Genomic DNA, 24,646 nt, shown 5'->3' with positions numbered 1-24,646 from the left:
ACTGGAAGCACTTCAAATTGACAACATATAGACCTTATAAAAGAGGTTGAAAATTCTAGGCATTCAATTTATATCTACATGTTATGTCTGTCTCCAAGTCCAGAAATAGGGTTAATATAATTCATGGAATTTCAACAACTTGTTAGTCAACCAGTAGAACACCATGAAATATTTATCTAAAATTCAAACACTAATAATCCCTCTTTGTGAGGGGATTATCTGATCAGTCTTCCTATGCCTTTAACTGAGCTTTAACTTTTTAAGTGAGAGTTTAAACTCTCATTTAAAGTTTAAATCTTTAAATGAGAAGCTTAAATTCATCCAGCCAAGTCATACTTTCATCCTGATAGATAGCATCTGAATAAACCTCTCTTGAATTTTCTCCTAACTACATTTAGAAAATGTTTCTGTAATATTCACTCTTTCCCTCAAGCCTTTCACTTAACCTCTTGTCAAGAGGCAACTGAATTAATATTTAACAGAGCTTTTTACCCAAATACTAAAGAAAAGCTATATGGGAGAGAATAGAAAAAGAATGAAATAACAGCAGTACAATACATAAGGAATAACAGTGGAGGTTAGAATAACAATGGGGGTTATTCTGTATTTGGCTTCCATTAACTCCATAAAAGTAAAAAAAAAAAAGTAAAGCCTAATGATTTTTTTTTGGTTATCTTAGTTGCAGGGACTAATATTTATGCTTTAAATTATTATTAAACATTTCCATAAAACTCCTCAATTGCAAGCTCTCTAAGGGTAAGGCTATGCCTTACCTGGTTATTCTTGAAATTTAGTACACTAGTTAATATAAAATCAGCACTTAACAAATCTATTTTGATGTAAATATACAGGCCAATTTTTCCGTTCAAATACCCATAACATTTATGGGAGCATGGTGTATTTAATACAGTTTTCAGTCCTTAAAAACAAATTCCTAAAAATTTCAAATTATAAACAAAATTTACCCTCTTTCTTACAGAATTACAAATTAAGTGAATTGAAATTCAGTTGTCATAATCAACAATATAAGCCCTACAATAAAAATATGACACATATGCGGTTTTTATTTTTCTTAATATGGGACCAAAATACAAAAAAAATAAGGCAGAATAAAAATAATGTACTTATCATCCTTGAATGCCTACTCTATGCCATTATATGTATTATTTTAAATGCATTAATCAGTCCCAAATTGCAAGTAAGAAAATTAGATTCAGAAACATGAGTTAAAGTTCCTCAAGATAACACAGCTTTATTTTTCTTCACTTAAGGATTCAAAGATTAATTTGATTTCCAAGATTATTCACTTATTAAATGATACTACACTGTACAATAGAAAACTGCTTACTGCAAAGAAAGCAAAATGACTTTTTAAGAGTCTTGCCCATTTTTCTACTTGGAATTTGTCACTTTAAAGATTTAAAAAACACATTTTATGAGTTATATGCATTCCTACTATTTTCTCCTAATTGTGTGGCTTATTTTTCCAGTCTCATTTTTTTACTGAACAGAATTTTAAATTTTAATGTGTCTAATTTTTTTAGAGTTAATTATTTTTTTGCCTATTTCAAAGTTATGAAAACATTCTACTTTGTTTTTTAGAAGATTTACTATCTTAACTTTCACATTTAAGAACTACAATCATTTTGAGCTTAACTTCTCTGTAAGAAATAGAAGTCAAATTTCATTTTCAACATTTGACCTAGATTTTTTCATTTTGGTAGAAAAACAAACAAATAAAGACATCTTTAAGTCCATCCCTGTTATGTATGTAGTCTTATCCCTATATGTAGTCTTATTTTTATCATCTTCTCCATAGGAAAGTGACCCTTCCCTCCTTTAGGATTAACACAGAATTTACAATAGCACTGCTAAATATTTAAACACTGTTTTTGTAGTGTATATATTTTTGTTATTTTAAGTGTTAGTATATACATGGATTGCTTTATGGATTCTCTATTTAATGCCATCTATTTTTTGTACCTGTTGACCAGTTCCGCATTCTCTAATTATCATAGCTATTTAATAAGTCTTGATATCTAGTAAGGTAAGTCTTCTCAATTTATTTCTCTTTCAACTTTTTTTGGCAGTCTTAGCTTAATACATTTCCAGATAAATTTATGATCCACTTTACAATTCGCACAAAAATTATTGCTGGAATTTTGATTGGGATTACTTTGAATGGGAAGTTCAGTTCAGTTCAGTTGCTCAGTCATGTCCAACTCTTTGTGACCCCATGAATTGCAGCACGCCAGGCCTCCCTGACCATCACCAACTCCCGGAGTCTACACAAACCCATGTCCGTCGAGTTGGTGATGCCATCCATCCATCTCATCCTCTGTCATCCCCTTCTCCTCCTGCCCCCAATCCTTCCCAGCATTAGAGTCTTTTCCAACGAGTCAACTCTTCGCCTGAGGTGGCCAAAGTACTGGAGTTTCAGCTTCAACATCAGTCCTTCCAGTGAACACCCAGGGCTGATCTCCTTTAGGATGGACTCTCAAGAGTCTTATCCAACACCACAGTTCAAAAGCATCAATTCTACGCTCAGCGACTTCACTTTCTTTTTCTTTCTATTGTTTACTATAGTCATCATGTTTTACATTACATCCCTAGTACTTGTTGTTGTTCAGTCGCTCAGTCATGTCCAACTCTTTGCGACCACATGGACTGCAGCATGCCAGGCTTCCCTATCCATCACCCACTTCTGGAGCTTGCTAAAATGCATGTCCATCGAGTCAGTGATGCCATCCAACCATCTCATCCTGTCGTATCCTTTTCCCCCTGCCTTCTGCCTTTCCTAGCATCAGAGTCTTTTCCAATGAATTGGCTCTTTGCATCAAGTGGCCAAAGTATTGGAACTTCAGTTTCAATATCAGTCCTTCCAAGGAATATTCAGTGTTGATTTCCTTTAGGATTGACTGGTTTGATCTCCTTGCAGTCCAAGGGACTCTCAAGAGTCTTCTCCAACACTACAATTCAAAAGCATTAATTCTTTGGTGCTCAACCTTCTTTATGGTCCAACTCTTACATACATACAAGACTACTGGAAAAAACATAGCTTTGACTATCCAGACCTTTGCTGGCAAATCAATGTCTCTGTTTTTTTTTTTAACACTCTGTCTACATTTATCATAGGTTTTCTTCCAAGAAGCAAGCGTCTTTTAATTTCATGGCTGCAGTCACTATCTGCAGTGATTTTGAAGTCCAAGAAAATAGTCTGTCACTGTTTCCAATCTTTCCCAGCATCAAGGTCTTTTCCAATGAGTTAATTCTTTGCATCAGGTGGCCAAAAGATTGGAGTTTCAGCTTCAGCATCAGTCCTTCCAATGAATATTCAGGACTGATTTCCTTTAGGATGGACTGATTGGATCTCCTTGCAGTCCAAGGGACTCTCAAGAGTCTTCTCCAGCACCACAGTTCAAAAGCATCATTCTTTGGTGCTCAGCTTTCTTTATGGTCCAACTCTCACATTTATACATGACTACTGGAAAAACCATAGCTTTCACTAGATGGAATTTTGTTGGCAAAGTAATGTCCCTGCTTTTTAATGTGCTGTCTAGGTTTGTCATAGCTTTTCTTCCAATGAACAAGCATCTTTTGATTTCATGGCTCAGTCACCATCTGCAGTGATTTTGGAGCCCCCAAAAATAAAGTCTCTCACTGTTTCCTTTGTTTCCCCATCTATTTGCCATGAGGTGATGGAACTGGATGCCATGATCTTCGTTTTTTGAATGCTGAGTTTTAAGCCAACTTTTTTCACACTCCTCTTTCACCCTCATCAAGAGACTCACCCTAGTACTTATTTATCTTTAACTGGAACTTTGTACCTTTTGACCACCTACCTCCAAATCCCCCTCCTGCTAACACTCTATTTATGGTAACCACAAGTCTGATCCCTTTTTCTATGAATTCTGTGCTTTTTGTTTTATTAAGATTCCACATATCGATAGACTAGTAAATCTGGTCTTTTGTGTTCTTATGGAACTGGGTACAGTTTCACTAGCAGATAAGATTGTCCATTTCACAGTAATATTTATTTGTCTTTGTTCAGTTGCTAAGTCCTGTCTGACTCTTGGTGACCCCATGGAGTGTAGCATGCCAGTCTCCTGTCTTCCACTATCTCCCAGAATTTGCTCAAATTCATGTCCATTGAGTCGGTGATGCTATCCAACCATCTCATCTTCTGCTGCCCCCTTTTCCTTTTGCCTCCAATCTTTCTCCTGCATCAGGGTCTTTTCCAGTGAGTTGGCTCTTTGCATCAGGTGGTCAAAGTATGGAACTTCAGCTTCAGCATCAGTTCTTCCAAGGTATATTCAGGGTTGATTTCCTTTAGGATTGACTAGTTTGATCTCCTTGCTGTCCAAGAGACTCTCAAGAGTCTTCTTCAGCACCACAATTCAATAGCATCAGTTCTTTGGTGCTCAGCCTTCTTTATGGTCCAACTCTCACATCCATACATGACTACTGGAAAAACTATAGCTTCGACTATATTGACCTTTGTTGGCAAAATGATGTCTCTGCTTTTTAATACGCTGTCTAGTTTTGTGATAGCTTTCCTTCCAAGAAGCAAGTGTCTTTTAATTTGATGGCTGCAATCACTGTCTGCAGTGATTTTGGAGCCCAAGAAAATAAAATCTATCACTGCTTCCACATTTCCCCTTCTATTTGCCATGAAGTGATGGGACTGGATGCCATGATCTTAGGTTTTGAATGTTGAGTTTCAAGCCAGCTTTTTCACTCTCCTCTTTCACTCTCATGAAGAACCTTTTAGTTTCTCTAGACTTCCTGCCATTATACTGTTATCATCTGCAAATCTGAGGTTGTTGATACTTTTCCTGGCAGTCTTGACTCCAGCTTGTGATTCACCCAGTCTGACACTTACTGTCATATACTCTGCTGATCCCCCAGAGAAGGAAATGGCAACCCCCTCCAGTATTCCTGCCTGGGAAATCTCATGGACAGACTGGTGAGCTACAGTCCATGGGGTCACAAAGAGTTGGACATGACTGAATGACAGTTCACACTCTGCATATAAGTTAAATAAGCAAGATGGCATTATTTATTTAATAAGATGTAATCTGATGATTCCAGGTCACTTGGAAATTTTCCTTTTTACATCCCTAAGAGCTGTATAACTTACATAACATTTACTAGAGATCCATGCCTCTAGATGGATATTGGATTCTTATTATAGTAGGTGATCCTTTATCAGTAACATTTTGATAAGGGAATTTAAGAGATTAAATTTCATTTTTGTTTTTTTTTTTCCTAGAAATACCTTTAGTTGATTTACTTGGAGCCTAGTTGATTTACTTGGAGTCTAGTTGATAAGGAATTTAGTGTGGTTCCCCTGTCTTCTTTTCTTTACTCAGGAATTTCCTCACGGTGAAGGGAGTGAATGGATAACACACCAGCTGCTTTAATTCCTTCCTCTCATACATTTATAAGCACATTATTTGCTACAATTTGGCCACCATCAAAATTGCCCCAATTATGACATTTTAACTGGACCAACAAATATATTCCATATTAAAAAAGTTGTAAGTACAGTAATGTGAAAAAATGGCCAATTAAGACAATTAAATAAAATGATGTTCACACAGTGATATTTGACAATATGGAAATTGTTCAACCTATAGAAACAAAGAAAAGATTGTGAACAAAAGTTTTGACAATACCAATAGTTTAGACATACTAAGCCTTTTTCTATACACTTGCTTTCTTTATAATGTATTTAAGGAAAAGAACTTTATTATTATATATTATTTACTACAATTGTTATAGTATTTTCATTAATTACATTTTCCACTTACTCCATATTCCACAATTTGCCTATTCTATTGTTTCCTTTTATCACAATTTATTTCTCATTCGTTTTTACCCTATCCTAAATCAATGTTTTAAATATCTCTGTGAAGTCCCATTTAATCATAAATTATGTCAACAATTTATTTTTAAAGGTTAGATCAAGAAATGATAGATTCAAGGACATAATCAAATGGATTCCTCTTGAAAATATGTGATATGAGACAGTCTATTCAGTAATATCAAGATTGTGTGCTGTACTGGGCTAAGTCACTTCAGTCATGCCCAGCTGTTTGGAACTCTATGGACTGTAGATCACCAGGCTCTTCTGTCCATGGACTTCTCCAGGCAAGAACACTGGAGTGGGTTGCCTCGCCCTCCTCCAGGGATCTTCCTGACCCAGGGGTGATACTCATGTCTCTCGAATTTGCTGCATTATCAGGTGGGTTCTTTACCACTAATGCCACCTGGGAAGTCCAGAGAAATAACATGTGACCCAGCAATTCCTCTCCCAAGGATATACCCTAAAAAAGTGAAAATATGTATTCACAAAATAAACTTGTCTATGTATAACTCATACAGACCAATAATGCAAGCAAATGCCATCAACAGTTAACTAGATGAACAAAATATGGTATTATCCATACTGTGGAATTTTATTCGGCCACAAAAAGTAATAAACTACTTTTCCAGTAGTCAAGTTTGGATGTGAGGGTTGGACTATAAAGAAAGCTGTGGGCTGAAGAATTGATGCTTTTGAACTGTGGTGTTGAAGACTCTTGAGAGTCCCTTGGACTGCAAGGAGATCCAACCAGTTCATCCTAAAGGAAATCAGTCCTGAATAATCATTGGAAGGACTGATGCTGAAACTGAAACTCCAATCCTTTGGCTGTCTGATTCGAAGAACTGACTCATTTGAAAAGACCGTGATACTAGGAAAGTTTGAAGGTGAGAGGAGAAGGGGACGACAGAGGATGAGGTGGTTGGATGGCATTACTGACTCAATGGACATGAGTTTGAGCAAGCTCCAGGAGTTGGTGATGGACAGGAGGCCTTGCGTGCTGCAGTCCATGGGGTCTCAAAGAGTTGGACATGATTGAGCGATTGAACTGAATTAAACTGAACACATGCTACACCATAAATGAACCTTGTAAACATTATGTTAAATGAAAGAAGCCAGTCACAAAAGGTCACATATTGTATGATTCCATTTATGTGAAATTTCCAGAATACGAAAATCCATAGAAACAGAAAGTAGATTAATTGTTTCCAGGGACTAGAGAGAGGGGAAATTAGGGAGTGATAGCTAATGGGTCCAGGTTCTCTTTATGGTATGAGGAAAATTCTGGTTGAGAGCATGAGGTACTAGTGTTCTTGAGATAGTTGGCAGAGGCAAATCTAACAATTTTGTAATTTGAATTATAGTCACTAGTCATTATCTTCTAACCTTAACCTACAGAAGACACAAATGATGTATTAAGAAAAGGCTTGGCTTTTTTTTTTTTAAAGAGAGCTCTTTCAAAAATAATTCTTAAAAGTAAATATACAATGGAAAAAGTATTAATACCACCTGGATCCAAATAGTAAAATTATTTTAAATAAATTTTGGTGAGAAAATGTAAAGAAATGAAATTATGATAAATTAATGTTTCATAAGAAGGTGAATGCATTTTGCTATATTTTTAATATTGAGATAGTGAAATTTAAATGTTGTTTTATAAGTTTAGCATACAAAACTTTTGACTCACCAGCTAAATACTGGTAATAAATTTAAAATTTTGGACAGATCGCATGTACCAGTATGTATGTAATACTGGCAGCAAATATTAACTAGTAATCAATCTGAATGCCAGAAAGATGACTGATCATTTGGCTTTTGATTATTTTTATTTGAATTTGAAAAGTTTTATTATTAATGTAAAATTTTCTCTAACAATAAAATGGATACAGTTAATTTAATGAACATCTAATTACACTTGAGTATGTTCCTCCTCCTCCAAAACACATTTTCCTAATTTAATTAGTACAATTGAATACCAATCTTTTAATTATTTATTTCCCATACATTATTTCAGTTATGAACAGAGTTCTTCAGAGATTTCTTTCATGCTTTTGACTAAATCTTACTGTCTTAAATAATTTTCTCAGTGCCTCCTTCATCTCCTTATTTCGGAGACTATAGATCAAAGGGTTGAATAGCGGAGTTAACACAATATAGAACAAAGTCACGTATTTTTGAATCTCTGCTGAATTGCCTGCCGTTGGGCTCACATATACAAGCATGATGGAGCCATAAAACAGGGACACCACAGCCAGATGGGATCCACAGGTAGAGAAAGCCTTATGTCGGCCTTCTGCTGAGGGTACCCTAAGCACAGCCCTGATCACCAGGGTGTAGGAGCTGATAATGAAGAGTAAGGTGGAGAAAATGAGGACTGAGTTAAAAGTGGCACAAATGATTTCAGTGGCAGGGGCTGGGACACAGGACAGCTTTATAAGGGGTCCTGAGTCCCATAGGAAATGATCAATCTTATTGAGACAATGAAATGGGAGCTGAGAGATTAGGTGAATAGGCAAGAGGAAGTACAAGAAGCCACACACCCAGCAGCAGGCTCCTAATCTGATGCAACGTTGCACCGTCATGACAGTGGGGTAGTGAAGGGGCCTGCAGATGGCAAGGTACCTGTCAAAGGCCATGGCAGACAATATGAAGGTCTCAGTGGTGCCCATGGAGAAGAAGAAGTAGAACTGGAGGAAGCAGCCAGAGAAGGAGATGGTCTTGGTCTCAGAGAGAAAGTTGGCTAGCATATTGGGGACTGTAGAAGTGATATACCACATCTCCAGGAAGGAAAAATTGGCCAGCAGGACGTACATGGGGGTGTGGAGATGGTGGTCCCACCACACTGCACAGATAATGCACAAATTTCCAGTTAGTGTCAACACATAGATCACAGAGAAGAGTGAGAAGAGGAAGATCTGAACCTCCCAGGTGCAAGGGAATCCAAGAAGAATGAATTCACTCACAGGGTCAGAGCAATTATTTCCTCTTGGGTTTTTCATTTTTTTTCCTCCTAAAACTGCAATAGGAAGACATTATTATCTTTCAGATGACTCTACAGAAGTTTTCTCATTAAGATATTTCTGAACTGCTTTACATTAATTCAATGAGCAGCATGATTTTAGATTACTTAAAGATTTTTAGCATTCTTTAACCCAGTGTGACACTGGGAGGAAACAAGGAACTTGGAGTGTGGGGGCTTATTATGGCCTCATCTTCATGATCTTCATGCCTGTCATGGTCCATTTACTGTCTTCCTTTGTCTGTGTCCTCAGCAATACATAAACCAAGGTAGGTACTCCTTGCCATTCAGAGGCTTTTTTTTTTTTTTTCCCAGAGAATGGAAAGCAAATTTTAATAAGAATATTTTTTTTTTTACTTTCGATTTTGGAGGATATACAAAATCAAACAGAAGAGTATAATGAATCCTTACACATTTATCATATAGCTTTAACAATTATTCATGGGCGGGCAAACTTGCTGTAACTCTACCTACTTGCATGCCTCCCATATTATTTCAAAGCAGATACAAATGTATGATTTCATTACAAAATATTTCAGCATGCAACCCTGGAAAATTTTAAAAACTATAATAAAAATATCTCTATATAATCCAAAAATTAATAATCCTTAATTTTATAAAGAGTTAAAATTTCCAGTTGCTTTATGTCAGACTTGTTTTGTTTTGTCTTACAATTTATTTGTTTGTTTATTTGTTTTTTGGTCATGCCCACTCAGCTTGTGGGATCTAAGTTCCCCAACCAAGGATTGAACCCAGGCCCTCGGCAGTGAAAGCATCAAGTCCTAACCACTGGAAGGAAAGGAATTCTTCTGTTTGTTTGAAGTAGGAGCCAAATAAAGTTCACATTTTGTCACTGGTTCCTATGTCTGATGCACCTTTCAATCAATAGTTTCCTTATTCATTCCTTTTAAAAATTTCTATTATTTTTAGAATTATTTTAATTTGAGTATAGTTGCTTTACAATATTGTGTTAGTTTTGTGGTTCAGAAATGTCCACCGAAGCCAAACCTACAAAAGGACACGTATACATTTAAACAATTGTACAATTCATTCTCTGTGTAAATAGAAGAAAATGTCATGAGAATATATAGCCATAAGGCAAGAGTTTGCTTATTACTTTAAGCTTTAGTAATAACACATACATAGTTTTAGATGGGGTTTCTGTTATGTACTATTGCAAGTATTGGAACAGAGATAAAGAACACAATATTTATTAGTGATTGCTTATAGCAAGGCCAATTTTGAAGTTCATGTACCCTCTTATTTTTAAGATGTCTATAAAAAGATTCCACAATTTTCATTGTTAATTTCTCTCAGTGTTTGTACAATTCTCCAACGTACTCTTCATTTTTAACTTGGTCCTCTTTGTAGGCAGAGGACCTGCAAAGACGTTCTCTGGTGGCTCAAATGGTGAAGAATCTGCCTGCAATGCAGGAGACCTGGGTTTGATCTCTGGACTGGGTAGATCTCCTGGAGAAGGAAATGACAATCCCCTCCAGTATTCTTGCCTGGAAAATCCCATGGACAGAAGAACCTGGTGGGCTATAGTCCATGGGGTCGCAAAGAGTTGGACATGACTGAGCGAATTTCATGTCACTTCACTTCTTTGTAGGCAAGAATTTCTTGCTTAAGAGGAGTAAGCTTCATGCACAGTCACCTTGAACAACATTTTAAATGAAACTGGTACGCATGAATGAGGTTCAGGCTATAAACTAACATTATTCTCTTTTAATTGAAAATTTATCCCAAGTTGAGGACACAGGCTCAGTCCTCAATTGAAATTTATCACAAGATGGGAAAGTACTTCATGGTGGTACTTTCTCTCTATATATATATTTTGCCACATAGAGCAGAAATAGCTACTGTGATACATATATCATTAAAGCACTCTGAGTTTTGAATTACATTAACTGAAGTTCCGTTCATGGACTGTTCATTCTCATTTTTCTCTCTCTGTCTTCTTTATTCGAGACTTCTATGTTAGAGTTCCTTCAGGTTCCCTTGACCTATACATTTTTTTTTAGGACTTAGTTCGTGATATTTTCCTTTTCCAATTATGCTCTCTCTGTTAGTGATCTGTCAGCTAGCCACATGATATAGAAACCACCCATGTGAGATGAAGTCACATTTTCTCTCCCTAACTGTGGAGTCTCTTCTACAACCTAGATTTATCTACCCAATTTTGTATTCGATGTCTCCATTTGCTACTGAATGTAACAAAAATGCAAGAAATTGAAAGTCATTCAGTCATGTCCGACCCTTTGCAACCCTATGGACTGTACAGTCCATGAATTTCTCCATGCCAGACTACTGGAGTGGGTATCCTTTCCCTTCTCCAGGGGATCTTTCCAACCCAGGGATCAAAACCAGGTCTCCCACATTGTAGGCGGATTCTTTACCAGTTGAGCCACAAGGGAAGCCCAAAAGGCAAGAAGCCCATGACAAGTCTCTTGGTTCTTCTCACCCTGAACTGGTGGGTCCTTGCTTCTTTGCCATATCACCCAGTAGCACCTCCATTTACTCAGTTGCTCAGGCCACAAACTTTGGACACATCCTCACCACACCTCTCAATAGTCCACATCCAAATCATCAACAAAATCTCTACGCCTCCTGTTCAAAACATAGGTAAAAAAAATCTGATCATGTCAACTACTTGCTGTCAATATTTTTTTATTTTTTAAAAATTATTTATTTAGTTTTAGCTGTGCTAGGTCTTCATTGCTGGGCAAGCTTTTCTCTAGTTACATTGAGCAAAGGCTACGCTCTAAGTTGCAGTGCATGGGCTTCTCATTGCCGTGGCTTCTCTTCTTGCTGGCTCAAGGGCGTGTGGGCTTCAGTCGTTGTGGCGCCCGGGTCCTAGAGCACAGGCTCAGCAGTCGTGGTGCAAGGGCTCAGTTGCTCTACGGCAGGTGGGATCTTTCTGGATCAGGGATGGAACCTGTGTCTCCTGCATTGGCAGGCAAATTCTTTACCACTGAGTCATCAGGGAAGCCAACTCTCAATCTTTCGAACACAATTACAACAAAACAAGGCAACATACTTGTACGGGAGAAAGCCTCAATCCATGAAAACAGATCTATGAAGGGAGCCTACTCAAGGCAACCTCCTCCAAGCTATCTCTCTCTTTGAATCACTGTGTCTTTCTTTATGTCCCCTCTATCCACTCATCTTCATGCTCTGTGCGTTCTTATTGTTGCTAAGTTATAATCATGCTTTAAGGGTGTTTGTTTGTATATGTTTGTGTGTGTGCGTGTGAACACACCGTCTGGTTTTGCTGTCTATGCTTTCACTATTTTTCTGTATCTAATTATAAACATTTTAATTGGGGGGCTTTTTAAATGGGTAAGTGAACTGTTTTATATTTCTCCCTCTTAAAGAAAATGTGTTTATAGTTTATAACTGATTTTTTTTCCCATGTGGTTAGCCAAAGTACTTTAATAGAAAAATGTACTTTTCTTACTGTCTGATATTTTCTTCTGTCCCATATTCAGGGTCAAGAAATCTGGTATATGTGACCTGAATAAGTAATAAGATATAGAATAAAGTGGTCATTCTACAATTAATTCCTGGCCTATGTGGTTTTGTGGTTCAGTTAACATCTCAACTTAAGTGAGATATTATTTTTCTTATATATACTTACTTATATGTTTATAAATAACACACATATAACCTAACATTTAATTAAATCAGTTTTGATACTAGATGCTCTCTTATACAGTTGAGAATCTAACCAATCATATGCAAGCTATTCTAGTTTACATTTTTATATGCAGAAACTACAATACGGAATTGGAGAAAAGTGAAAAAGACATTATGGAAAATTTTGAGTTGTATCTTACCTGAAGTTTCCGTGTGAGAATTACAGTATCTGGTAGAGGTAGACTCCAAATTTATATTTTTCTCTCCTGGAGTATGCAGTCAGCCTCAGTCTCCTTGTTCTTTCATTTCAGCAGAAGGAAATGCACAACGAATTCGAACTGGCATCTGCATATCTTAGATGGCTTCTTAGTGGAGTGGGGTGGGGGAAGTGAGTATTGGAAGGTAATGTTATCAAGTATAGTAATTATTTGAAGCCCACAGAATGACCATATTGTTTAAACAATTTGAAAAGCTGATCCCATGTGGTTATAAATGGCAATGTGGTCTTTCCTGATTTAAGAAGAACCAATCACACCGTTGTCTCTAAAGAAGAGTATGCATTAGTAGCAAGCACATTCTGAGACATGGTTATTTTGTTCTCAGCACTCTACTCTGGGAGGAGATGGTCCAATGTACTCCATGGGTGCAGTCAGACCTTACTACTGAGCTCCTGTTCATAGCATGCTTTTTAATAAATATATGAAGACTGTGTCTGACTCTCCTAGATTACCAAACTTCTCCCAGTGGCTTCATCTAGGATAACAATGAGAAAATTTTGGCCAGATCTCAGAAAATGTTGGTTCAGCCTTTAGGGGAAAAGCGAAAGATGATGAGGCAAGCCTGAGGTCCAAGTTGAAGAATAACTTGGCTTTAAGCCTTGAATCAGAGCATTAAATACAACCAGCAGCATCTGTATATATTTTTATAGTAGTATAGCTATGTTTCTCCACAATAGAGGTGATATTGGCATTAGGAATGAGAATGTAAAGGCAAGAGTTCTACGAAGTCAAGGATATAAAGACAGAAGTTAATTATTGCAAAAAATTTACAAAACACTTCAAAATCTTGCTCCATCTGTTCCCTTCTTTCCACAATTCTACACCTGAACCAACCCCAAGTATGCTACGGTAATGTTTAGATTTTGGGATCAGTAACAAGTGTTCCAGGCTTCCCAGGTGGCACTAGTGGTAAAGAACACACCTGCCAATGCAGGAGACACAGGAGACGTGGGTTTGACCCCTGGGTGGGGAAGATCCCCTGGAGGAGGGCATGGCAACTCACTCCAGTATTCTTGCCTGGAGAATCGCATGGACAGAGGAACCTGGTGGACTATAGTCCATAGGATCACAAAGAGTTGGACTGTAGTGACTTAGCATGCACACAACAAGTGTCCCATTTGTTCAGTTCAGTTCAGTCACTCAGCCATATCCGACTGTTTGTGACCCCATGAACTACAGCATGCCAGGCCTCCTTGTCCATCACCAACTCCCAGAGTCCACCCAAACCCATGTCCATTGAGTTGGTGATACCATCCAGCCATCTCATCCTCTGTCGTCCCTTTCTCCTCCTGCCCTCAATCTTTCCCAGCATCAGGGTCTTTTCAGATGAGTCAGTTCTTCGCATCAGGTGGCCAAAAGATTGGAGTTTCAGCTTCAGCATCAGTCCTTCCAATGAATATTCAGGGTTTATTTCCTTTAGGATAGACTGGTTGGATCTCCTTGCAGTTCAAGGGACTCTCAAGAGTCTTCTTCAACACCACAGTTCAAAAGCATCAATTCTTCTACGCTCAGCTTTCTGTATAGTCCAATTCTCACATCCATACATGACCACTGGAAAAACCATAGTCTTGACTAGACAGACCTTTGTTGACAAAGTAATGTCTCTGCTTTTTAATATGCTCTCTAGGTTGGTCATAACTTTCCTTCCAAGGAGTAAGCGTCTTTTAATTTCATGGCTGCAATCACCATCTGCAGTGATTTTGGAGCCCAGAGAAATAAAGTCAGCCACTGTTTCCACTGTTTCCTCATCTATTTTCCATGAAGTGATACTTGACTGTAAATATTACTCCACTTGTTTTGTGATCTGATATGCATGAACCCATGTTACTATCCTTATTCTACTGATGAGGCAACTGGGTGTTAAAGACTCTTAGTGAGCTAAAAGTGACAGAGTTTTAACTATGGTCCAGGTTTTCTACCTCTAAGTTCAGTGGTCTTTCCACAGCAGAAGTCCTCAGGCAAGACTAAGAGAATATTTCAAGTGAATTCTCCTTTTGAGTTTATTTTGAGTCTATAAAGAGAACCACAAAAGTTATTTCAGGTAAAATACAAAGAAAGTATAGAAAGTAATAAGGTGAATGGAGAAGTCTAAAGGGCAGTTGAAGGAAAATGAAACTTTGATATTTTTGTGCTCAGAATATAATGTGGAGGTAGAAGCTCCAGTTGACTCTTTTTCATTGCTTACTTATCCTCCTCCATAGGAAGAACTCCATTTCCTCATTAAGAAATGGGCCTTAATCATGTGTCCCTCATCTAGGCCCCAGAGAAGATAGAAAAAGGCAGGAGAACAGATGGTTGCTCTGGGAGAACAGATGTCAGTTAACTGCAATGAAGGGTGCCACTCTCCTGAGAGGGGTTGAGACTTTTCAGTAACTCATGACTGGGCAAGGAGGATTTAATATGAAAAGACATAGACTTTTCTGTCTTTCCCTTGAGTTCCCCATGAGGATAACATGCTTGGATGATCACAAAAATGCTGGCTCTGGAAGCTTTGAAGCTACCTTTCCTCAAGCACACTGTTGTATATGTCTCAGACTTCAATAGAAAGTTTAGAGGAGGCATGAGGAAAGGCCTGGGGAACACTCATCTAGGTAACTTGACCTTGTAAAACCACCAACTTCATTGTGAACATTCCTCAACACATTTTATGCTGAGTCATTCTATTTCCATGGCTATTCCCTAGAGTATTACCCCACAGGTATGTCACCTGGAGTTCAACTGGAGGTGGGAAATGCCAGGGCAAAGAGAAGGGTACTCCATTAACCTATAACTTTTCCCAAATCGACACGAGTTTTTCTCTTTTTCTTCTTAACAAATTTTTCTATTTCATGATGTTCTCTTTTCCAGTCTGATTTGGGGATTTCCGTTCTCACTACTTTTGCACCATGTCCAAAGAACAAGATGCTTCTCTATTTTCCTAGAGAGTTTTCTTTCTTGCTTCTATTAATAGCAACACGCCATTTTCTCCATTTTTATCCCTGTACTCTGAGTCCTCCCAATGTCTTAATATTAAGCCCCTTTGTGTGAGGAAGATTGAAGATGGGCCCATAATTTTGCTGGGGAGAACTTTATCTTCAAAGTGAGGCTTGCAGTGCAGAGGAGAAGGAAGAAGAAAAGAATGGTAAATTTCTATATGAATGGCATTCCTTTTCCAGAGGATATGGGCTATTGAGATACTTCTAGGAGGAGGTCATGAAATCAGAACTAGGGCTGGGTTTTGGTAACTTAGTATCCAAAGAGAGATGGCCCCTCCTCCCCTTCTTCCTTTCATTTACATCATGCTTGACTTGATTGAGGGGCTTCTCTGATAGCTCAGTTGGTAAAGAATCTGTCTGCAATGCAGGAGACCCCAGTTCAATTTCTGGGTCAGGAAGATCCACTGGAGAAAGGGACAGGCTACCCACTCCAGTATTCTCAGACTTCCCTTGTGGCTCAGCTGGAACAGAATCCGCCTGCAATATGGGAGACCTGGGTTCGATCCCTGGATTGGAAAGATCCCCTGGAGAAGGGAAAGGCTACCCACTCCAGTATTCTGGCCTAGAGAATTCCATGGACTATACAGTCCATGGGATCGCAAAGAATTGGACATGACTGAGTGACTTTCACTGACTTGATTGAAACTCTCTTGACTGAAACTCTTTTGATTTTTTGTCTGTTTTTAGAGTAATGATTTCATAACTTTGATTATTGATATATTAAATATTTCTCTCCTGTCTTGTACCAAGAATTAACTTTTTGAAGTTAACACATGAGGTACTTTTGCTTGTTGAGAACCAGGAACACAAAGTTATGTATATTTTTTCCACACAGCTTTATGAATTTTGGTTAAAATCATAGGCTCTGTGGTGCCTCATTTTTTTGTTTTAAGTAAAACTTTTATCCTTCAAAACTTTTCCGGCCACTAGCTCTTCCAGCCACTGTCTTCCTTGCTGTTCCTTTTATATAAGGATTTGCTTGAATATTGACTTCCAAAAGTGGCAGCATTGAGAAAATAAGCTATTTCCAATTCCACCCCTATATTCATTTTTTAATTTTATGCTCAGTACATGTGTGGTTGAGTGTGTTAGTGCATACTTACTACCCATTTTTCTTATATTTCTGCCTAACACAATCTCCATTCTCTTACGGAGGCAATGTGCCCAGGTTGAAAAATCAAATGTTACAGCCTCCCTGGTATATAGGGGCCATTATGTGGCACAATCTGGTCTATCAAAAATATATGTGGAATATAGGAGCCTCTTTCCTGTTGCAAAAGTCAGCTGCCATTTTCATATATCTTCAAAGTCATCTTATTATCTAAAGATATATATATATATACATATATATATATATGTATATATATATATACACACACACACACACATACATGCCTGCATGTATATAGCAAAAACAAGAAAACAAGACTGGGAGCTGACTGTGACTCAGATCATAAACTTCTTATTGCCAAATTCAGACTTAAATTGAAGAAAGTAGGGAAAACCACTAGACCATTCAGGTATGGCCTAAATCAAATCCCTTACAATTATACAGTAGAAGTGACAGATTAAAGGGATTAGATCTAATAGAGTGCCTGAAGAAAATTGGACAGAGGTCCGTGACATTGTACAAGAGGCAGTGATTAAGACCATCCCCGAGAAAAAGAAATGCAAAAAGGCAAATGATTGTCTGAGGAGGCCTTACAAATAGCTGTGAAAAGAAGAGAAGCAAAAAGCAAGGGAGAAAAGGAAAGATATACCCATCTGAATGCAGAGTTCCAAAGAATAGCAAGGAGAGATAAGAAAACCTTCCTCAGCGATCAGTACAAAGAAATAGAGGAAAACAATAGAATGGGAAAGACTAGAGTTCTATTCAAGAAAATTAGAGATACCGAAGGAACATTTCATGCAAAGATGGGCACAATAAAGGACAGACATGGTATGGACCTAGCAGAAGCAGAAGATATTAAGAAGAAGTGGCAAGAATACACAGAAGAGCTATACAAAAAAGATCTTTGTGACCAGATAATAACGATGGTGTGATCACTCACCTAGAGCCAGACATCCTGGAGTGCAAAGTCAAGTGGGCCTTAGGAAGCATTACTATAAACAAAGATGGTGGAGGTGATGGAATTCCAGGTAAGCTATTTCAACTCCTAAAAGATGATGCTGTGAAAGTGCTGCACTCAATATGCCAGCAAACTTGGAAAACTCAGCAGTGGCCACAGGACTGGAAAAGTTCAGTTTTCATTCCAATCCCAAAGAAAGGCAAGACCAAAGGATGCTCAAACTACTGCACGATTGCTCTCATCTTACAAGCTAGCAAAGTAATGATCAAAATTCTCCAAGCTGGACTTCAACAGTACATGAACTGAGAACTTCCAGATGTTCAAGCTGGATTTAGAAAAGGCAGAGGAACCAGAGATCAAATTGTCAACATCCATTGGATCATAGAAAAAGCAAGAGAATTCCAGAACAATGTCTACTTTTGCTTTATTGATTATGCCAAAGCCTTTGACTGGGTGGGTCACAACAAACTGTGGAAAATGCGTAAAGAGATGGAAATACCAGACTATCTTACCTGCATCCTGAGAAATCTGTAAGCAGATCAAGATGCAATAGTTAGAACCAGACATGGAACAGTGAACTGTTTCAAAATTGGGGAAGGAGTATATCAAGCCTGTGTATTGTCACCCTGTTTATTTAATTTATATGCAGAAAACATCATGCAAAATGCCAGGCTGAATGAAGCACAGGCTGGAATCAAGTTTGTTGGGAGAAATATCAATAACCTCAGATAGGCAGAACACCACCCTTGTAGCAGAAAGAGAAGAGGAACTAAAGAGCCTCTTGGTGAAGGTGAAAGAGTGTCGGGAGCCGCCGGGATGCGTCCAAACCGTGACAAGCTCACAGGACGAGAGAAGAACCAGCAAGGCAGCTCTTCCTCACATGGGGCTGCTCGGGGGCCCCAATATGTCCCCTCAGGAGCCTCTGGGATGAGAAAGGACTCTGCAAGGCAGCTCTTCTCCTCGAGGTTGTCCCGGGGGCCCGGTATGTCCCTTTCTTCCTTCTGTCTTACTGTTGTTGGGCTTTCTATTAATTTTTGGAAATATAATATATAGTAATAAGGCCTCCCTGGAAAACTCCAAGCCTTTTTGGAAATGCTCATGATTGCTCTGGCTCAGGACATGACCATAAACATCAAGTCAAAAAAGAGAAGGGCACTTTGGCTGCTTGCTTAAAAGATTATAATGTTCTAGAATAGAAAAGAGTAGAGGCATTTAGATTTAGAAGTAGATATACTGCTTCAGTTTACTTGCTCCTTGGTTGAGAGGGTTTTCATTATTGCTATTTCCTTGCTACTATTTGATCATTGTTTCCCTTTCTTTAAACAACATGGGATATTATGGGTATTTTTGTAGAGTTAGGAAATGGGGTACATAGGATTTCAATAGAAGATTTATATTAACCAGCTTCACTGCCATTATCTCACTATTAATAGAGGTGTTTTGCTGCTTTAGAGGTGTTTTTGCTGTTTGATAGTTAATCATTGTAAATTGAGATTTTGTGGTTTCAGGTAAAGAAAAATATCAGGGTTTTCACATGGTACTATTCTCAGAAATGTCAAACATGTTACTGTGACCCTTCCCATGTGTTGTTTTATCGTCCAAAGAATTTACACTATATCTGAGATTTGTAGAACATTGTTTTGTTAGAATGAAAATGTGAGGCCATTGAGGCAAGAAGACTATGTACGGGACATTTAAGAAAAAAACCCTGTAATCGGAAATGTTCTAGATGAATGCATAGGGGAAAAACATGGGAAAGAAAAATATTGACAGGAGCACGAAACCAATATCTGATGTAATATGTGGTGACTTAAGGGGGAGGTAACATTCATTCTATAAAAACTGAGCTATCCTAAAAATAAAAAAAAAAAGCTACCTCTTCTACGCAAACTTCTGTGTGTGTCTGTCTTCTTCCTTGCCGGCGCCACTCATTCCTTGGGTATTCCTGGACCCGCTGGGGCTGGACCTTGGCAAAAGAGGAGAATGAAAAGCTGGCTTAAAACTCAACATTCAGAAAACTAAGATCATGGCATCCGGTCCCATCTCTTCATGGCAATTAGATGGGAAAAAAATGGAAACAATGACAGACTTTATTTTCTTTGGCTCCAAAATCACTGCAGATTGTGACTGCAGCCATGAAATTAAAAGATGCTTGCTCCTTGGAAGAAAAGCTATGACAAACCTAGACGGTGTATTAAGAAACAGAGACATTACTTTGCTAACAAAGGTCTGTGTAGTCAAAGCTGTGGTTTTTCCAGTAGTCATGTATGGATGTGAGAGTTGGACCATAAAGAAGGCTGATGCCAAAGAATTGATGCTTTTGAACTGTGGTGTTGGAGAAGACTCCAATATGATCATATGATCATATTCCTCTATTTTCAGTTTATAGAGGAACCTCCATACTATTCTCCAGAATGGCCGCACCAATCCACATTTCCACCGACAGTATAAGAAGGTTACCTTTTCTCCATACCCTCTCCCGCATTTATTGTTTGTAGATTTTTTGTTGATGGCCATTCTGTCTGGCGTGAGGTGATACCTCTTTGTAGTTTTGATTTGCATTTCTGTAATAATTAGTGATGTTGAGCATCTTTTCATGTGCCTCTTGGCCACCTGGATGTCTTAAATATCACCTTCCTGTCTTCTGAAAGCTTAACTACCAAGAGACAAACAAACAAACAGAACACTATCTTCTCACTGCTATTTCTTGTGCTTTTTCTCTCTTCATCTCTTTCTTTGGGAATGCATTTAGGCCTTTAGAAAATATTCTATACAAGTTGTAATGTTATACTATGGAATTGGTTGTGAAAATGTCATAGTAATTTGGGTTTTAAGAAGGGATCACTGAAAACCAGAGGATGCACAACATATTAATTTACTAACACAAGGTAGGGAGTCTGACAATATGGTGGAAGCATTTCTTGCCTAATCAACAGGTCGTCAATCCCTTCTTCTTGAGCCCTGTGCTTATCTAATCTCAGAACATTTAAATGTCGTATACCCTGGAAAGGGGTATAGAACTAGAAAAATTCTTCAATGGACTAGATAAGTGAGAGATATATGGCAGAGGTTTGAAAGTAAGATTGACTAAGGAGCTTAGCAAGTTCTCAAATCAGAAGAAAAATAATTGTCTTACTCAGGATATCTGTTTCAAAACTCACAATTTATTCGTATCTTTTGAACCAAGTGCTTCCCTGGTGGCTCAGATGGTAAAGCGTCTGCCTGCAAGCTGGAGACCTGGGTTTGATCCCTGGGTCGGGAAGACACCCTGGAGAAGGAAATGGCAACCCACTCCAGTACTCTTGCCTGGAAAATCCTATGGACAGAGGAGCCTGGTATGTTACCATCCATGGGGTTGCAAAGAATCGGACACGACTGAGTGACTTTACTTTACTTTACTTTGAACCAAGTCATTCATCTCTTTCCCAGGTAACTGTTCTAAGAGAAAAACTCTACAAGGGAAATTGCTACATGCACAAAATAGTCTTATATCTTAGATTTTCTGGAGCAGGTTTGTTGTTGGACTTAAATGAGTCCTAATATAGATTTGCAATTTATCATGATGACAAATATTTTGAAGATTTTATTGTGATAATATTTTTTAAAAAAGATTTATTTATATATTTTATTTTTGGCTATGCTGGGTGTGGGCTTTATCTAGTTGCAGCAAGTGAGGGCTAGTCTTCATTACCGTGTGCGTGCTTCTCACAGTGGTGGCTTTTCTTGTTGCAGAACAGGGGTTCTAGGCATGCGGGCTTCAATGGTGAAGGTGAGTGCATTCGGTAGTGTGGTTCATGGGCTTCAGAGTGCAGGCTCAGTAGTTGTGGCACACAGGCTTAGTTGTTTTGTGGCATGTGGGATCTTCCCAGACCAGAGATCAAACCAGTGTCCCTTGCATTGCAAGGTGGATTCTTAACCACTAGATTGCCAGAGAAGTCCCTGAGGTACTATTTTTAACATTAAAAGAGTGGAAAGACTGTTCAAGGAAAGGATTGGTAATGAATGGAAGGAGAGTCTGGTTCTCTGAGCACTAATTCTGTTAGCAGTCATTATTATATATTGATGATATCCTTTTTTTCCCCCAATCTCTTTTCTTACACCCTTCACTGCTGAGTGCCAAAGAATTGATGCTTTTGAACTGTGGTGTTGGAGAACACTCTTGAGAGTCCCTTGGAATGCAAGGAGATCAAACTAGTCAGTCCTAAAGGGAATCAGTCCCGAATATTCACTGGAAGGACTGATGTTGAAGCTGAAACTCCAATACTTTGGCCACGTGATGCTAAGAACTGACTCATTGGAAAAGACCCTGATTCCAGGAAAGATTGAAGGTGGGAGGAGAAGGGGATGACAAAGGATGAGATGGTTGGATGGCATCACCGACTCAAGGGACATGAGTTTGAGTAAACTCTGGGAGTTGGTGATGGACAGGGAAGCCTGGTGTGCTGCAGTCCATGGGGTCGCAAAGAGTCGGACACGACTGAGCGACTGAACTGCACTGATACCCTTCACAAGTCAACATCAAGCTACTTGGAAGGACAATCCTCTTTCTAGGAAAGTTTCACTTCACCACATAAAAATTTACAACCCATACCACATTACTTGAATGGAATATTATAGTTCCTAAAAAATAATTATAAAAGCTTGCTATAATAAGGGAACAACTGAGAGTTTATATTAAATAAAACATACATATAAATGAAAATAAAAATATTGTAGTTGTATTACAGGGATTGGATTCTGGATGCTTTTCTTCTTTAAAAATTTTTCTTAATGTTATTTTAACACTGTTTCAGCAACAAGTAATGACGTGTCATTTTTCTTTTAAATGTAAGTGATTTATCCACAAGATCATTTCCCACTCCAGTTTTTAGGAGGAGAGGTTCTATTTCCTAAAAACCCCATTATTGAATCAATCAAATTTTTAGTGACACTTCATTTTGGTGAAAATATTATTACTGATAATACTCCTTTTCTGAATACTTTGATAGATACTGTTATATATGGAATTAGAACAGCCCTTCAAAGGCTTAGAAAGGGGTAATGTGTAAAGGAAGCAAATTATGTCTGGATGTCATTAGGCTAGCTTGACTTTTATTGTCCAACAGAAATTTTGGATGATTGCTTTTAAGGGCTTGTTTACTAGGAATGACCATCACAAAATAACAAAGTAAAAATGATAGGAACCACAATCAGAAAAGAATATATTTCCTTCTTTTATTTAGAACTAGCTGAAAACATTTACAACTAAACATAAAAATGACATAATTGTAATTTTATTGATCCTAGAATTAATAATCTAAATTTCCAAAAAAGGGTATAAAATTTTTTATCCCAGATGAATTACGTGATCAAGAAAACACCCATATGTGTACATTTCTCATTTAATATGCAGCCCACATAATAACTCAACACTTCTACTTATCTGAATAATGTTAGCACTTTTGATTATAATGACCCTATAGATGATTAATTTCATAGGCTAATATAAATTATTATCACTAGACCCATTTTTGAAGATTAGATAACAATATAATTCTGGTTGTTTTATGTTAGACTATACTGACCTGATAATGGACGGATCATCTAGAATGTCTTACATTATATTGAAACTCCCCAGAACTCTTCTCAGGGCTGTCTTTATCTCCTTATTCCGGAGGCTATAAATGAGGGGGTTGAAGAATGGGGTCACCATAGCATAGAACAAAGTTGCAACTTTCTGCATCCCAGCAGAATGTCCAAGTCCTGGGCTCACATACATGACCATGAGAGAGCCATAGAACAGGGATACCACAGCCAAATGAGACCCACAGGTGGAGAAGGCTTTCTGTCTCCCAGTAGCTGAAGGCATACGCAACACAGCTGTTAGGACAAGAGTGTAGGACCCAAGGATGAAGAGGAAGTTCCCAAAGATAGCTATTGAGCTTAGACTGTAGCAAAGCAATTGGGTTTTGGGGGCAGAGACACAAGCCAATGCAAACAGTGGCCCTGGGTCACACACAACATGGTCAATGATGTTTGGTCCACAGAAGGGCATCTGAGAAATGAGAACAATGGGGATCAGGAACCACAGAAATCCACAGACCCAGCAGATAAGGACCAGTTTGGTACAGAGATGCCCAGTCATGATATTAGGGTAGTGCAAGGGATGGCAGATAGCAAGGTACCGATCAAAGGCCATAACAGTCAAATGCAAGCATTCAGTTGCTCCCAAGGAAGAAAAGAAATAGAATTGTAGGAAACATCCAACAAAGGAGATGGTCTTTTTATATGAGAGGAAGTTGACCAACATCTTGGGGACTGTAGAAGAGACATACCAGATCTCTAGAAAGGAGAAATTCCCCAGGAATATGTACATGGGGATGTGGAGTCGCTGGTCACACCATAAAGCACAAATAATGGCCCCATTCCCTGTTAAGGTCAGAGCATATGTTGTAAGGAAGAGTGAGAAGAGGAGGCTCTGAATCTTCCACTCACAAGAAAAACCTAGGAGTATAAATTCTCTTACAAAGACAAAGCGGGAATCTGGCTCAGAGATGTTCATGTTCATTGGATCAGTAACCTGCAAAGTCAAGAGACATGTATTTGTCAGTTAGGACCACCTTCAAATGTGTTCCTGTTTAAGCATTAAGAGAAGACAAATACAAATTGGGGCACAGTAGATAGCTGTCTTCACAGAAACAAACTTTTGCTTGCTGCTAAATCTTTTCCTTACTATGGTATCACTAAAGAACTTTAAACTCATTTTGTAAGCTTGTTTTTCCTTGGGGAAAGCATGCTCTATGATAGTTTCTCATAGATTT

At 38.2% G+C, this 24,646-nt stretch overlaps 2 protein-coding genes across 2 annotated transcripts; both read right to left on the bottom strand.

Annotated features, from left to right (window-relative positions):
- Positions 1 to 5,336: 5,336 nt before the first annotated feature.
- On the bottom strand, positions 5,337 to 13,202 carry LOC122705676 (olfactory receptor 11H6-like). The gene is made up of 3 exons (XM_043921092.1): positions 13,180 to 13,202; positions 7,916 to 8,824; positions 5,337 to 5,430 (listed from the first exon to the last, which is right to left on the bottom strand). Exons 1-3 carry the CDS (start codon positions 13,200 to 13,202, stop codon positions 5,337 to 5,339), a joined length of 1,026 nt encoding a protein of 341 aa, XP_043777027.1.
- Positions 13,203 to 23,439: 10,237 nt separating this feature from the next.
- Positions 23,440 to 24,417, bottom strand: LOC122705222 (olfactory receptor 11H12-like). Its single transcript, XM_043920462.1, has one exon. The coding sequence runs from the start codon at positions 24,391 to 24,393 to the stop codon at positions 23,440 to 23,442; it is 954 nt and encodes a 317-aa protein (XP_043776397.1). The 5' UTR covers positions 24,394 to 24,417.
- Positions 24,418 to 24,646: the final 229 nt, after the last annotated feature.

Source organism: Cervus elaphus, chromosome 12 (genome assembly GCF_910594005.1).
Source record: "Cervus elaphus chromosome 12, mCerEla1.1, whole genome shotgun sequence".
Taxonomy (NCBI): domain Eukaryota; kingdom Metazoa; phylum Chordata; class Mammalia; order Artiodactyla; family Cervidae; genus Cervus; species Cervus elaphus.
This window is presented reverse-complemented; position numbering and strand designations above follow the sequence as displayed.

Coding starts and splice junctions, on each gene's coding strand:
- LOC122705676 (XM_043921092.1), bottom strand. CDS start 13,202: ATGAACAGGAGCTCAGTAGTAAG. Junction 8,825..13,179: donor AACAGGAGCTCAGTAGTAAG/GTCTGACTGCAC, acceptor TGACCCTGTGAG/TGAATTCATTCTTCTTGGAT. Junction 5,431..7,915: donor ACAGTAAGATTTAGTCAAAA/GCATGAAAGAAA, acceptor AATGTATGAGAG/GAAGGAATTAAAGCAGCTGG.
- LOC122705222 (XM_043920462.1), bottom strand. CDS start 24,393: ATGAACATGAACATCTCTGAGCCAGATTCCCGCTTTGTCTTTGTAAGA.